The sequence below is a fragment of the Talpa occidentalis genome, unplaced genomic scaffold, assembly GCF_014898055.3.
Source record: "Talpa occidentalis isolate TD23 unplaced genomic scaffold, MPIMG_talOcc4v2.1 talOcc4.7, whole genome shotgun sequence".
NCBI lineage: Eukaryota > Metazoa > Chordata > Mammalia > Eulipotyphla > Talpidae > Talpa > Talpa occidentalis.
The window spans coordinates 45,103,348-45,119,135 of record NW_023605083.1 but is presented as its reverse complement, the minus strand read 5'-3'; the positions used below and the strand labels follow the sequence as shown (position 1 = coordinate 45,119,135).

The window sequence follows — 15,788 nt, the reverse complement described above, 5'->3', positions numbered from 1 at the left end:
GGAAACAACTTCACTGAAATGAAAATCCAGTTATAGAAACAGGATAAAGAGATAATACACAGCTTCATAAATCTGTGCTTAATGTAGAGTCTTACACATACTCTACACCTTTAAAAAAGCTAAGAATGGAAACCAAAAAAAAAAAAAAATCAAACACAAATGGAAAAAACTAAATTCTAAATTTAGTAATCCATTATCACTAAGCCTAAGTTAAAAATCTTGGGTGAGATTCCAATTGCTAAAGACAGAAGATGGGATGAAGATAAGTCTGGGAAGAGCATCAGTGTTTATCTTCTATTCTCCCAACTAAGGACAAATTTTCAGACAACTCTTGATATCTTGCTATGGAATCATGATGAGTTCAGCTCAAAAATAATCGACACACGTGTATATACAGATATACATTCACATTTATGTTGCACGGTTGTGCATGCATGCATGTGGGTATGCAGCTTCTGACATTTTACATCAGTCATACAATAAGAATATGGTTAAGAATCAAAGAAATTGGGGTAGGCCCTAGTTTCTATATGATTGTCACCTTTAGCATCCTGTTCAGCATTTGCAGGGAAAAAACTGTACAAGAGGTGGATGTTAAGTATTAGAGGGACAAATAGAAAAAAAAAATGTGATTATTGAGGAGAAGGGTATTGTTTACCTCTATTAACTATGGGCAGGGTCTCAGAAGAAGCAATGTGGAAGTTTTACTAGTGTGACAATTCTGTAATACATATATCCATGTAAAAAAAGACCCAGAAGAAATCAGATTCTTTTATTAAAAACAAAACAAAAAAGATGTGATTACTGACACAAGGGCTCAAGAAAAGGCAAAAGGGAAGGAAATCAATGAGATAATAAGATTATCCTTAGATAGGGAAAAAGATGAACCCAGCGAAAGGACGAGAGCAAGGGCTAACTGCCACTATCTATAATTTCATATGAAGACACAGGGCCTTTCATTTTCTGAGTGAGTCAGAGACATTTTTAATGGGTAAGTTAGTCTATGATCCTCAAGAACTAATATCCAGTCTACTCAAGAGCTACCTCATGTCTTTGAAATGAATACTAAGATTGGAGAAATGGTCTTCACTGGTTAAAACAGGTCCCAAGGATAGTTCTGTTCTATAGGATAGCACAGAAGACATGTTGTTCCTGCATGCCTGTTTGTAATACCCATTCTTACAATAACAATATCTTGACTCTTCTAGGTAACTATTTCTCATTTTCTCTCACTCAAAAATACTTAAGATAGAGCTGACCTTTTCTTCTCAGTAGCACATGGTGATTCCATAACCCTTACCTGTCCAACTGACCTCTAAGCTCCCTGACCAAAGTGACTGGTACCGTAACAACCAAGTGACTAAAGGCAGCCAAATGAGACACAGTGAGAAGTTCTCATTCCATTGAGTTAGTAGGATACAAGCCTACAACTTCTGATAGCCACTGTGTCACCAAAGGATAGCCTTCTTGAGAATGAAGCCAACAATGAAGAATATAGACCCTAAAGATGAGGTAAGCAAAGGAGGAGAGGAGAGGAAGGAGAATAATTAAGAATGATATGATTTGCATATCTAACCTACAAAATACACACTTAGACTTTTCAGTTACATGAGTCAATTAAATTCCTCAAAATAAAACAGAAATAACAGAATAAAGCTTACTTGGGTTGAGTTATATACTATCTTTCTACTAATACAACCAATGACAAAATGGCCCTCCACATAGGTTAAATATCTTGAGGTTAAATATGTATCTTACATTTCTTTGATCACTTGCAATACCTACTGCAATCATTACAACTTAGAATCAATTTTACTCTCTATTGATTTTACCAAATACTAGCAATTCACTCTATTTTATTGCAACCAAGTACTAGGCCCTATAGCTACTAGTAATCAAAGTAGAGTGAGAATGCTCTGCCTTAAAGAAGATAACAGAAGACGAGATAATATCTATAAAAAAGGAAAGGCCTATCAATAATGACCTATTAGAGAGAAAATTCACCAAGAGTCTATTAATGAGATTTTTTCCAAGGAAAAACATTCTTTAGGAAATGTCTAGGTTTTCTCAGGTTTTCAAATGTTTTCCCCAATTTAGTCACTTGGATAGCAGTGGGGAAAGTGGAATTCTGTTACTGAATATAACATGTAGGTCCAGGAATGCAATTGTCAGTGTAATAGCAAATAAAGTTAACAAAGCTTTGCGTGGCCTAGCTTTTGTTTCTTTAAGCCTGCATAAGAAAGTATTATAAGGAAAATCATACAAAGACAAAGCACCATCTATAAAAAAGTTACCTCTTATAGATAGTAAAATGTACTTTCATAGCAGTAAAATGCACTGTAGATCTCTGTGATTTGTGATGGGGTTCTATCCCAATCAAACCATAAGTTTAAAATGTATTTAATACACCCAATCTACTAAACACGATAGCTTAGCTTTGCCTACCTAAAAGCCTAAGAACACTTATGTTAGCCTCTAGTTGGACACTCATCTAACACAAAGTCTTTTTTGATAATGAAGTACTGAAATGCTGAATCCTAACCACTAGACCACCTAGTGGGAGCATTATAATAAAGTGCTGAGTATCTCATATAATTTGTTAAGTGAAAAATTGGAGAATATCAGTTGTTTACCCTTAAGATCATGTAGCTGACTGGCAGCTCCAGTTCACTATCACTGCCCAGCTTCACAAGAGTATAGTACTGGTATCACTGTCCCAGAAAAAGATCAAAATTCAAAGGTTTCTGCTGAATGCATTCCACTATCACACAATGGTAAAGTAAAAAAATCCTAAGTTGAATTATCCTAAAATTGGGCACCATCTGCATTTCAATGTATTATTTTCACTTCCAAGTTTAAAAAAAAAATCTATTCACATACCTTAGCTTCAATGCGTAATCTTCTCCCATGAACGATGAATGGCTCTTTGGTAAACTCATCAAAACTATACTGCCACTCACATGTAAGCTGACCAAATGTACCTTTTGTTACAAACAACACACCACTATGGGAAAAAAAAAAGGGAAAAAAAATCTACTTAAAAAAAATTGAGGCATTTATATTCAATAATATAATTACAATAGGGTATACGTTGTATGAAAGTGTGCACAGCACAACAACTATGTTCTGGATTACAGAAAACCTTAATGACTATAAGAAACTATACAAAGTATGTTCTCAAGTAATAATGAAATTAAATTAGGAACTTGTTTTAGAAAGATACAAGAATATTTCCAAATGCTTGCAAATTAGCATAGTTCTAAATAATTGGGTCAAAGAATCTCAAAGGAAACAAAATATTTTGAATTTAATGAGTGAAAATATAACACAAAATTTATAGGGTGCAGCTAAAGCCATATTCAGGGGGAAATTTACAGCATAACATGCTTATATTTGATAATTAAAGTACTTATAAAATTATATTTATAGAAGGCATTTTGTAAGAAACAGGAGAAATTTACAATTGTCAACCAATATTTTGGAGAATTATTCATGTCATTAATGCTTTAGAATTAATTAAGCTTGTGTTACTAAGAAAGATACCACATAATGTATTTATCAAACTACATCAGAAAAAGGCTTTTAAAATTCATTCATGTTTTCTCTTCATTTTGACAGAAGAAATCAAAAAATGAAAATGCTTTTTGTCTATAACTCTACTTAATCCTGCCTTTAAAGGTTTTTCTCCCACCAATTAATTGTATATACTGAGGTTTCTTCAAATAACACATAATTAAAGTCAAATGTTTAAGTTAAAGAAAAGCTGGATTGGAAAAAGGAAAGCTATTCAGGATCACCTGACTCTGATGTCCTTTTTCCTGGATTATAGGGGTTATCAGAACATACCTTTTCCCCTCCAGCTGAACAATAATGACTCCTGTAAACACTGGCCTCTCTGTGTATATTTGCATCTACCCCTCCTCTACTATCCTTTTAACCCATTAACAAATTATATTGCTAAAAGTTACCTTTTGGTGATCATGAACATATCTGTTTTATTGATCATGACATGTGTGAAATATTTGTATTTTGCAAATCTCCCATTTTCCATGACCTAAAAAAAAAAAGTGAGAGTGAGAAAATTGTTAATATTCCTATTCTAATATAACTGGTGCCCTATACGGTAAAAACCATTTTCTTAGTGAGGGCAGATTATTAATATATTTATATAGGAAATATACCATCAGAAAATTGAATATTCACAAATTCAATGCTGTTTCCTCCCTAAAAGCATCTGTCTGTACTGATTTATTCAAGATTAGTCAGTTGCAGGTAGATTTTTAAAATTTTTTTTTTTTTTAATTTTTAAAAAAAAATTTTTTTTTTTTAGAGGCATGTTTTATTTATTTGTTTGTTTGTTTTTTGTTTATACATGCACTGGATACAGTCAGAAGCACGGGAGGGTGAGAGAATTCACCAGAGACAGAGTGGGGAGCAGAGCAGGCAGAAGGACCGAAGTACACTGCTGAGGGGAGCAGCGGGCGGCAGGAGAGGTCTGCGCGCCATGTGGGACCCTCCTCTGGTGGCCGGGGAGCAGCCGGGGATCGAACCGGCACTGCAGAGGCCGCGGGCAGCTTCGCAACCCAACGCTCAACCGCTGCGCCACCAGGGAGGCCCCAGGTAGATTTTTTAATAGTAGAGTCTTAGAAAGTTTAAAATGAACCTATTGAAATTACTACTGAAACTGGTAACATTCATTTTATATATTCTTATGTGATTACATCTGTACGAAAACATATAAACATACATATAACATAAATTACTGCTAACCCCCATTTAGCATCTTCCTGGAATTTCTCTATTTGCCATATAAACAAGCTTTTCTTTGGCAAACTTATAATTCATTAAAAAGTGAGCTGACCATTATCAAACAAACTGTAAACTCCAGGAACTACTTTACCTATACGTTGCCTTTAAGTTTATTTTTAAGACTGCTGAAACATTATCTCCCCATGACATCTTCAGTAATTTCTTTGCCCCAGAAAATAACTATGGAAAAGATAAACTATATACAAGAAGGACAGCTATATAAACAAAATTGTATTTTAAATTATGTTCTCAATACCACTTGCTCTAAGGATAGTTACTTTAGCTATTAAAACAGATAGCCGACTAGACCATTATTTTTTTAAAGGCAAGCAATGTAAATGTGACTGAAACCCCTCAAGGAAGGTATGTTAAAGCTTTAGCCAAAAATGCTAGATCTTTTGAAGAAATTCCAAAAAAGGATATAAAAATTTTAGAAAATTGTTTTCATGACACTATATTAAGAACAAATTATTTAGCTTAGAAGCAAGCTAACAAATGACTTCATAATAATCCTGGTTCAGAGGCTGATGGAATGGTCTTAATTTTAATTGGAAATAGAAGTGAAAAGAAAAGCTCCCCCCCCACCCAACCCGGTCAAACTACAACTACAATAACAGGATATTATAATTAAATGTATTTTCTAGTTTCAAAGACCACAATATTGAGGAAAGAGTATCTTTACTGTCTACTATAGTAGGTAGAATAAGTAAAGACAAATTCCTTGAATTACAAATGAAAAAAACAATAAACCCACAAATGCAGATGACATAAGAATTATTAGATAACATATCAAATACCAATAAAGAAAAGAAATAATTTGCACATGACAGTATATCTGGAAAATCTAGTACAGAAAATCCAGTATCTTTATTTTATAAACACAATAATCAACTTGAGAAGTTTAAGGGGAAAAATTCCTGTTTACAAGGATAATAAAATATGTCTACTTGTAAGTTTAAAGAATAAAAAGCAAAATTTATGAGATAAAACCAGTAATACTCTTAAAAGGAGCAACAAAAAATTTGAAAATGGAAATCTATGCCTAATTCTTAGATAAAAAATGCATCAAAATAAAGATGTTATCCCATCCTCACCCCCGCCAATTTTATACACACACAGACCTACACCATGATCCCAAGATGTTGTTTGTTAGGTTGTTTTTTGGTCAGGGGAGAAGCAATTAGACATAACTATGGTGAAATTCAACTAGGAAAAAAAGTGGTAACAACCATTAAATTATGAAAGGAGAGTGAGAAATAACCCTGCAGATGTTAATACCACACAATTGCAGTAGTGAAATCAGTTCAAGTTAGTGGAGTATATACAAAGTTCAGAAATTGACCAAAATGCATGTAGAAATTTATAAAATTCTATTTCCCTAAACACACATGAACGTATGAAATCAAGACAGCACTTCAAATTAATATATGGGCAAAAGCATGTATTATCGAATAAATGGTATTTCAGGCAATTCCCTCACAAAAGCTGCACCCACTCTTTTTATATCAAATTAATTCTATATGGATCACTGCTTTAATATACAAAATGAGATTACAGAAGTACTAAAAAGAATATTTAATATTCAAATGGGTAAAGCTTAAATATTAAAGAAAAAGTCCATAAAACCTAACATGAAGAAATTGATAACTGCATAGAAATTAAACACTAAAGAATAGTGTAACAACAGCAAATAAGAACTCAAGTAAAACAATACAAAAATCAGAGGATAAATTGGGAAAATATTTGTCAGTACAGAGATATAGCTAACTTCATAACAGAGAATTCTAGCCATTTAAATAAGCCAATAGATGAAAATTGAGTACCAATGGGAAAATGTAGAGTATATGAACAGATCGTTCAGCAAAAAAACACAAAATCTGAGCAATAAAAATGAGAAAATGTCCAAATTAAAAAATGCAAATCAATTAAAATATAACCTTTGTGCAAATAATTAAACTGACAGAATTCATCTTATGCAAGAGCATGTTAAAAGTAAAAAATCTAAATATTCATTAACAGGGAAGTGTATAAATGAGTACTAGAATAGTTCTATAACGGGACATTATACAATCATGAAATAGATCTGCGTGTATGTCAGGCACAAAAGATCTCGTCCTGCCCCTCCTTCCCTGTGTTCTTCTCAGGCTGAATGAATAATTAAAGCAGCATCAGATGGGTTAGCAAAGGAAAAAAATTTAGTAACATAACATACATATGGAGAATTCACAGGTGGTAAATTTTAATAAATAATGGAGTGGACCACACATATTTATTCTGCATTTCAGAGCATGAGGCATCAAGGACAGAGATGGGGAGACTTCATATGGCAGATAAGAAGGGGTAATCTCATCCTTAGTGAGTGTTAACATGAAAAATTTTAGATAGAATATGTTCACTGACAAATCTAGAATTGGGTGAGACCCTAATCTACATTCTTCAGGTGATAAACTAGAAAGCAATGAGGTCTGGAATTAAAGGCAAACGTTTAGGGTATATTGGTCACTTGTTCGATAAGGCAAAGGACTTAGCAAGAAGAGAAACTTCTACTAGCTTTCAGGACCCTCACTACTTTCATCTCTAATCAATCAGCATTCTTCAAGTAATGGCAGTAGACCTCTGAGGCTCACAGGGCCTTAACTGACCTCCATTTCCCCTTACCAAGATGACAAGAGGGCTACTCTGGGCTGACTGAGAAAAGTCCATTTGACTTTTGAGACTGACCCAACAGTATTTATATAGAAAGCTGTGCAAGATGTATAAAATGAACAGAAATTTAATTGCTGAGATAGAATGGGTTGGAGAGGGGAAAAAAAACAAACATGTATTCTCATTTTACATATGCACAGGAAATTTCTGCAAGTTTTGAATGGTAACAGACTAATCTGTTCACAGCACTTACCTCTGGGAAGGTAATACCGGGTGGAAGGGAAACTTACTTTTTATTTCTAAATCATTTTGCATTGTTTTGGTATTTGAAATGATCTTCAAAGTATTTTCTTTTGCTCTGTTAAATATATGGTCAAGTTTTAAAGACTACAAACCTTGATCTCAAGACCATCCCTACTACTAGGAGTCAAGAGTCTATAAAACCCATTAATAGATCACAACCTTCAAATACTTAGTCTAAGCACCAAGCTTCTGTTTTACTACTATGTAAACTATAGTCATTGCAGTTGAGCTTACCACTCATCTCTTTCCACTTTTCAGACCTAATTTAAGTAAAACATAACATCTCTATATGCCAATTGCAACAGTTACAACAGTATCTGGAATAAAAAAAGTTTAAGACGGTCCTTTAAAAAGTATTTCATGCAAAGTTTTTTGAAGTTCATTAAAAACCTTATATGCAACACCTGAAAGATGAATGAACATTATGGCTATAGTGGTTTACTTTGAGACATATAATGAACTGTATTCTTTGTTATTAGAATGGATATATTATAATAAATGCCAAAGATAAATCCTCATACAGCAGGTCAATCTCCATTACAAACATGGAAATATGAAATAATATTATAAGCAGAAGCTAAAATTTTGGAACTAAATCTGAGAGAGGCATTGAAGAAAAGATAGCAGGTTTTGAGTCGGGATCTGCCAGCATACTATGAAAGAGTCTACAAATGCATGTCTTTGGTTACAATTTTCTATCTCATTATTGACTTCATAAATTCACTATATATGAAGCTTTACATATTTCAAAACGTCATTTTACATTAGGCAAAATTTTAAACCTGAAGGAATATTACTGTCCAACCAAAATCAATCTCTTTTACACACAAAGAAACTAAGAATTAGGTAAAGGGTCTTATCCATCTAATCTTCACAACACTCTTGTCTAATTAGCTAAGATCACAGTTAAGTGACTTGCTTGGGGTCATATTGATAGTTGCCAAACTGGGCTCAAACTAGTGGTTTCTTTACTTTTAATGCCAGTGCTTTCACTCTACCATGTTTCCTCTTATGGCATCTGTCATACATTTCTCATGGTACCTTAAAATTGTCAATAGCTCCAGATGCTGGGTGTTGCAAGGGCAGTTTGCTAAAGTAGTTCTATTGGCTGAATTTTTTTTTTTTTTTTTTTTATAGAGGCATGCTTTATTTATTTGTTTGCTGGTTTCTTTGTTTGTTTTGTTTATACATGCACTGGGTACAGTCAGAAGCGCGGGAGGGCGAGAGAATTCACCAGAGCCAGAGCGGGGAGCAGAGCAGGCAGAAGGACCGAAGTACACTGCTGAGGGGAGCAGCGGGCGGCAGGAGAGGTCTGCGCGCCATGTGGGACCCTCCTCCGGTGGCCGGGGAGCAGCCGGGGATCGAACCGGCGCCGCAGAGGCCGCGCGCAGCTTCGCAACCCAGCGCTCAACCGCTGCGCCACCGGGGAGGCCCTGGCTGAATTTTTTTTTAAAGATTTATTTATTTATACAAGCACTGGGGTACAGGCCAGAGGGGCGTGAAGGTGAGTGAATCCATCAGAGACAGAGCAGGGAGCTAACTGGATCGAGTTTAGTTTAGTATTAATAGCCTATCTTCATCTATCTCAAAGAGATGTTAAGCATAATGCCTCTATAAAATAATTTATGATATCCTTTAAAAAAATGGAAGAATTAGCAAAGCTAAGGCTAGGGATCACTAATATAGAACACCTCAGCTAAAGACCAAGATTTGGCTGAGATGTCAAGGGATTTGCCTGAAGTAACAAGTACATTAGACATACTTTAAACATGTTAGCCTCTTCTACTGTGCTACAAGTTAGCAACACTATTGCTATATAGTCAAAGGAAAAAAATTTTGCTTTAGTTGTTAAAAGAATATATGAATTATGTACCATTGTCTGAAACGCAAAGAAATCAACAAACAAGAAAAAAACCCCTGCATTTGTTACACATAATTGTCAGAATCTGCAGATAACAAAATGTACGATTATTGGAAGGAAAAAAAAAGCCCCTTTGCATTAGAAAATATAAGTATGTATTTTTTATTTAAATATCTTATTTTATATAATTCTTACATCTTTTTTCATCTTTGCACAATGTATGCATTTTCATTTTGGTTATATTCCCCATACAATTGCACCTCCCCCCTTATTTTGACTCTAGTCCTTCCTTTCCCTGCCCCTTCCCCACCCCCACCCCCTGTGTCTCTGGTTTATAGTTGCTTGTTGATTTTGATTTTTACTTTGTATTGATTAATCTTTTTCCTGGTCTGTTATTTAGGTTTTCTAAATTCCTGCTATGAGTGAGACCATCCGGTATTCTTTTTCTTTCTGACTTATTTCACTGAGCATGATCCCTTCTAGCTCCATCCATGTTGCTGCAAACTGCATGTGTTTATCTTTTTTGATTGCTGAGTAATATTCCATTGTGTATATATATGTACCACATCTTCTTGATCCAGTCATCTATTTTTGGGCATTTGGGTTGTTTCCATAGCTTAGCTATTGTAAATAGTGCTGCTATAAACATAGGCGTGCAGGTGCCCTTTGGAATTACTGTTTCTGTGTCCTTTGGGTAAATACCCAGGAGTGGAATTGCTGGATCATATGGAAGCTCTATGTTTAGTAGTTCAAGAAATCTCCACACAGCACTAGAAAATGTAAGTATGTAAACCTTAGTTTAACAGATATAAACAAATTCAAACCAAACTGATCCTACACTTAGATACAAATAGAAAGTAGGGCCCTGAGAGGGTTAATTTTTTTTTATTACATATATATTTTCATTTAAAACAATTTTTTTAAACAATATTTTATCCACCCCCTCAGGTGGAGTCCCCATAGAATTTCCTTCCCAAAGGCACCCGTGCACCATCACCACAGTCTCCTGTTCTCCCTCCCTCCGAGAGGTTTTTTTTTTAACATCCATATTTCCTGTCAGAAAAGCCTCGATATTTTAGAAAAATAATATATACAAGAAGCTATAGTACATGCAGAAAACTCTGCTAACACTTTCAAATCATCTGAAAGCATTAAGTAGAAGATTTGTGTAACAAAAATATGTCTGAAAAAACAAAAAGAAGATAGATGATAGGAACAAATAACTAACATAGAAAGATTTAATCCTAAATAATGTATGTAAAGTGCTAATATTCATGGAAAATATACTTAAGAAAATTGGGTAAAGGATAAGAACCATAGCCCACCAAAAAAGAAAACGAAAATTTGATCAGTGTTTGACTCTTAGAAACAACAGCCTCATACGAGTGCTTTTTTTTTTTTTAAGATAGCAACATGGGTAATAAAAGAAAAATGAAACTTATCTAGATGAAAGAAGATGATTACGAATGCTACCAAACCAGAAAAGCTTCCAGACAATAAACAGTAGTCTTACAGATTGCTTAATATGAATAGTTAGGAGATGATGGTGAAAGAGGCTTATGATCAGGTTATATATAAAAATTACTATTTTTTAAAACCAAAATTCATAAATTAAACTGGTAAATGCTACAATTTCTCAATTATTTAAGAAGGTAATAGCTTAATCAAAATACCCTTTAGAGAAAAATGAGTTAGTGAGCATGAATTTAGAATTCTCTGATAAAAGGTTAGGGATAAAAATGTTGTACTAATTCATCTCAAATCAGAATTTTGAGGATCATGGCCAAGTAAAACAAGACATTCAACCAAGTTTTATGATTAGATATAGTAGGAATTCATTACTTCCAATCTCAGTGTTTTCATTAACATAACAGAATAAATGCAAACAAGCAGGAAGACATGACATTCAGCTTATCAGAGGCAAGTTGATTTAAAAAAAATAATCAAAGCTCACTGACACTGCATCAACTCTGAAAAAGGAATCAGTGCTTATTTCATTCCCCCCATACCTTTGTCTCATCCCAAGCTAATGAGGGTTACTATTTTGATGGTTAGCCAAAGTATAAACTATGCTGACAGATTAGACAAGGCAAGAGAGCTGAGCATATCCCTGCAACTTAAAATCAAATTGAAGAAACTATTACCTTAAGAGATGTGAACTGGCATTAGCTGGTTCAACTAAAATAGCCTAGAGAAAGGATAAGTTTCTGCTCATGACAACAGCAATTAAATAACCTCTTAATACATTCTAGAAGGGCAGTGATTCATACAATCTAATAGTTATATGTATCTTTACGCACTTTTAGTAGAACCTGTACTGAGCAACATTCATTGACCCACAATACTACATGTTCTTGAAAACAACAGTAACATTTATTTAAAGATGCTGTATAATATAGAGTAGTCCACATCACAGAGCTTTCATTGTTCTATTGCTTACCAATTGGTGTATGAAAACTGTCATGGTATTTTACATTTTCCTATTAAATTTGAAAGGAAAATGATTTTATGATACTTTTATCTTGGCAAAGAGACAAATAAGAAATATAAAACTGATATTATGATGACCAAGAATTAGCATAAACTGGTGTTCTTGTGTAATAATGAAAATATAATAATGAGCTTTTATTGGACATTATACAAATAATCCTATATATTGCCTCATTTGTTTTAATCCTAGCAAAACACCGAAGTAATGATAATTTGTTATATGTACCACAATTATACTAAGCACAATTATCTTGACTTTGCATTCTGGAAACTGAGGTGAACCAAGTATAAAAAAGATCATAAAACTAGTAAAAGGGAAAGGCTGGAACTGAACTCAGGTTTACTTGGTTTGGGAATCCAGACTCTGAGTTACAGGGTATTATTACATGACAGATAATTTTTATTTCAAAATTAGTTAGCACAGTAGTTGCAGTGGGATCCCATTTTAACAGTGTATTTAGATTATCTCACGAAATGCAATGCTTTAATTTCAGTTAAGTAATACCTAGGAATCACTATCTCTTTGGAAGACTGAACATGTATCTTTAGTATCTTTTGATTCCCAGAGTTTGTTAGAGACTTTCATGTAGCAGCCAATCAACAAATAGGAGCAAGACTGTGAAGAGCAAATATAACAGTTAGCCTCTAACAGGGCATATGGTTTACATGAAATATCCAGTCTCCCATACTTGTATTCCTATCAGCAGAGCAATTAAGCCCATTACAACAATAAGCTCAGAGGATGAGATTACAATATCCTGAATAAGCAGGAATTGTGACTATTCTCTTCAGGGATGTAATCATAACGCTTAAAAGAATGTCTAATACATAACTAATAGGAATTTAATAAATGTGTTTATAAATACATGACAGTAAATTGACTATTAAAATAAACTATGCTAATTATTTCACAGAAAGTTCTAATTCTACATATATAACTGCACAATTTCTCTTTGGCAAAAGAGTTGTCTGGTGACTTATTCCAGAAAGTTTAACTTCACATGAAATATCCAATCTCCCATATTTGTATTCCAACATTATAGTTTAATGAGATCTCCAACTTAAACAACTACCTCGGACTCAAAGTGTCATGTAAGCCCATATGCCCATTTCTCCCCAATGCCTCCTACAGGGTTCTTTATAGTGGCAAATTTCACTCAGAAGCTGGTAATACTGTTCAGTATAGTCGTCATCAGAAGTGACTAGGAAATCAATTTTATTTTTATTTATAACTAAAGACTTCTACCTGACCAGAAGAAGTATTCATAGTACTTCTTTTCATAAATAACATTAAATTTTGTTTTTAAATAAATAAAAGTAGCCTCCACTGTAATTCTGTGTGACAATTAATTATATTATTTGGCAAGAGAACTTTCTTTCAAGGGACATTTGGCCAATATAGAAAAGTAGACTTCTTAATTCTAAAGTCTCCTAAGTATCTCTGTATCCTAAGTCACCAGGGGAAGTTATAAGGGAGCATGCTAACACGCTCATGTGTTAAATTCTAGGTTACAATTTAGCACCTTCAGCTAAACAGAGGCTAAATACCTTCTAACTAATACCCTCTGCAGCGTTTTAGATCTATATTTGCACATTCTTGGTAAGAAAAGATTAAGACTCAAGTCTACTTGAACCTAACTTTTGAAGATTTCTTTTAAAATTAACTGCACTATATTTTCTGTTTTAACAGTATTTATCCTTTCTATTTTAAAATTTAAGGAATACAATGATGGCAAATTTTTGAAAAGGGTTTAGAAATCAAGCTTGTAATAAAATTTTTATCTTACACAGAGACAAAGAGAAAAATGGACTCTCCCCTAAGCGGAACCCTCATCTCCACAAAAAGACATAATTTCAAAGTCTATTCCAAAGTATTCTTACATAATACTTGGAGGTTCTAACTGGAATGAAGTCCTCTTCTGATTCAAAATTGAGTCGTGGGACTTACTACATGTTCAAAATATGGGCTTTTGAAAATGATGAGCCAAACATTCTCCAGAGATTTCCACTAAACTAAAAATTAGGCATGAGAATTATATAGGAATTGAGTTGGTAATCTCCTTTCCCATGGGATCTGCTTTATCTATGAACTCTACTTTTACTGGATAATAATTTGCTCTCTTCAGCCTTCTCATCCTATTCAGAAGTATCCTTCTGGAGAGGAAGAGTTATAAAATGAAGAGTGAAATCCAATAAGCCTAGTTCTCCTAGTTCTTGTCCACTTACTCAAAATTTCAGATGAAGCCAGGAAGAGTATTCGGCACTACTCTGGTGATCTGACTGTCTATGGTAAGCCCTTTCTTCCAGATCAGTTGTGATTCTCCTCCAGAAGTAAAGAGAAAGATCATGTCGACTGAAGGCAGTAATCTTCCAATTGTTATTAAGGCAGTGTTTGAAGCTAATTATAAACATCTGTAATTTCTGAAAGAAAAGAAATATACAACAAACAAAAACAGCCTCCCTTCTACAACAACTTATATAATAGCAACTGTGATATCTTTGTAAGAGGTACAAAGACAACATAGATAAAATTTTTAAATATCTGAAATAGTTAAGAAAAATACTATCCCCATGGAACAACCTAGCTGTCCATATGAATACACAATGAAAGACATTAAGGATCTCTTTTTCACATTCTCACACACTCACTCTCTCTCTCTCTCTCTCTCTCTCTCTCTCACACACACACACACACACACTTCACATACTTTTAAGAGATCTAATTATTTAAGGGATAGAAATTCATTTTATAAATTGGGTCTAAAGGTAGAAATATGTCCAATTAAAAAGAAAGAGCTGCTATATCAGTTAAAAAACTAAAGGTTCTAGTGCCAAATCATTTAAGTGTTCCAGAAATAAGGACCAAGTTTCAAACATTAGGGGATGATTTTACAAATAGGCTGCTTTTTTAATCCTTAGAAGTTAATAACTCAATAAAAATTTATAATAAAATACAATCTAAAAAAATCTAAATACTTGGGTCAGAATTATGTAGATAATTTTTAAAGAAATACTAGAAGTGGTAGGGAGACAGGATAATTTTTCTTTTCCAGTTCCCTAATTTTCTTCACTGAACATGTATTACTTTAACAATGTAGACTCCAGGGTTTTTTTGTTTTCTATAAAATATTTTAAAATTATAAATTGAGAATGAATGTTAGCTAACTGATGATCTTAACAGGGATTTTGTTTTTTCTGGAGAATTTTGGGTTTCTAAATGCTTTGCTTCACAGAAACCTCAAGGTTTACTGAACACATTCAGAAAATCTTTGTAGACAATGTAGTTCACAGGTTATTGATAAATGATTAAAAAAATTTACAGTAGGAAGACTTAATATTCCCAACTGAGAAAAATTATATATACTTAGCTAAATCTCCCTAAAAAACACAAATAATGATTACAAATTACTGAATATTCAAATATTTAAAAGATCTCTAAGACTTAGAGGAATGTTGTAATGCAATTTAGTAAATGTTCCCATTTGTATATGAGTAAGGTTAAATTAAAAATCAATGTTATAAAATCAGTAAACATTTATCTTAAAGATGGTACTTGGAGGTATAATACACTGTTGCCGTGTGTGTGTGTGTGTGTGTGTATGTGTGTGTGTGTGTGTATGGATCAATACTGAATAATCACTAAATAAACCTATCACAAAAAAATAATTATGGGCTTGAA

The 15,788-nt window shown here is 33.6% G+C and overlaps 1 protein-coding gene across 2 annotated transcripts in view; it reads right to left on the bottom strand.

Moving 5' to 3' along the window:
• VPS13A (vacuolar protein sorting 13 homolog A) overlaps positions 1-15,788 on the bottom strand; it is a 170,891-nt gene that overhangs the window by 7,648 nt on the left and 147,455 nt on the right. Inside the window, exons 69-70 of one of the 2 annotated variants that reach the window (XM_037492590.2) lie at positions 3,969-4,054; positions 2,881-3,004 (exon numbers count right to left, since the gene is read on the bottom strand). In XM_037492590.2, the coding sequence (XP_037348487.1) occupies positions 2,881-3,004; positions 3,969-4,054 (210 nt within the window). Of the gene's footprint in view, positions 1-2,880; positions 3,005-3,968; positions 4,055-14,335; positions 14,531-15,788 lie in introns of those variants that run through there. The other variant, XM_054689191.1, reaches the window with a different exon arrangement.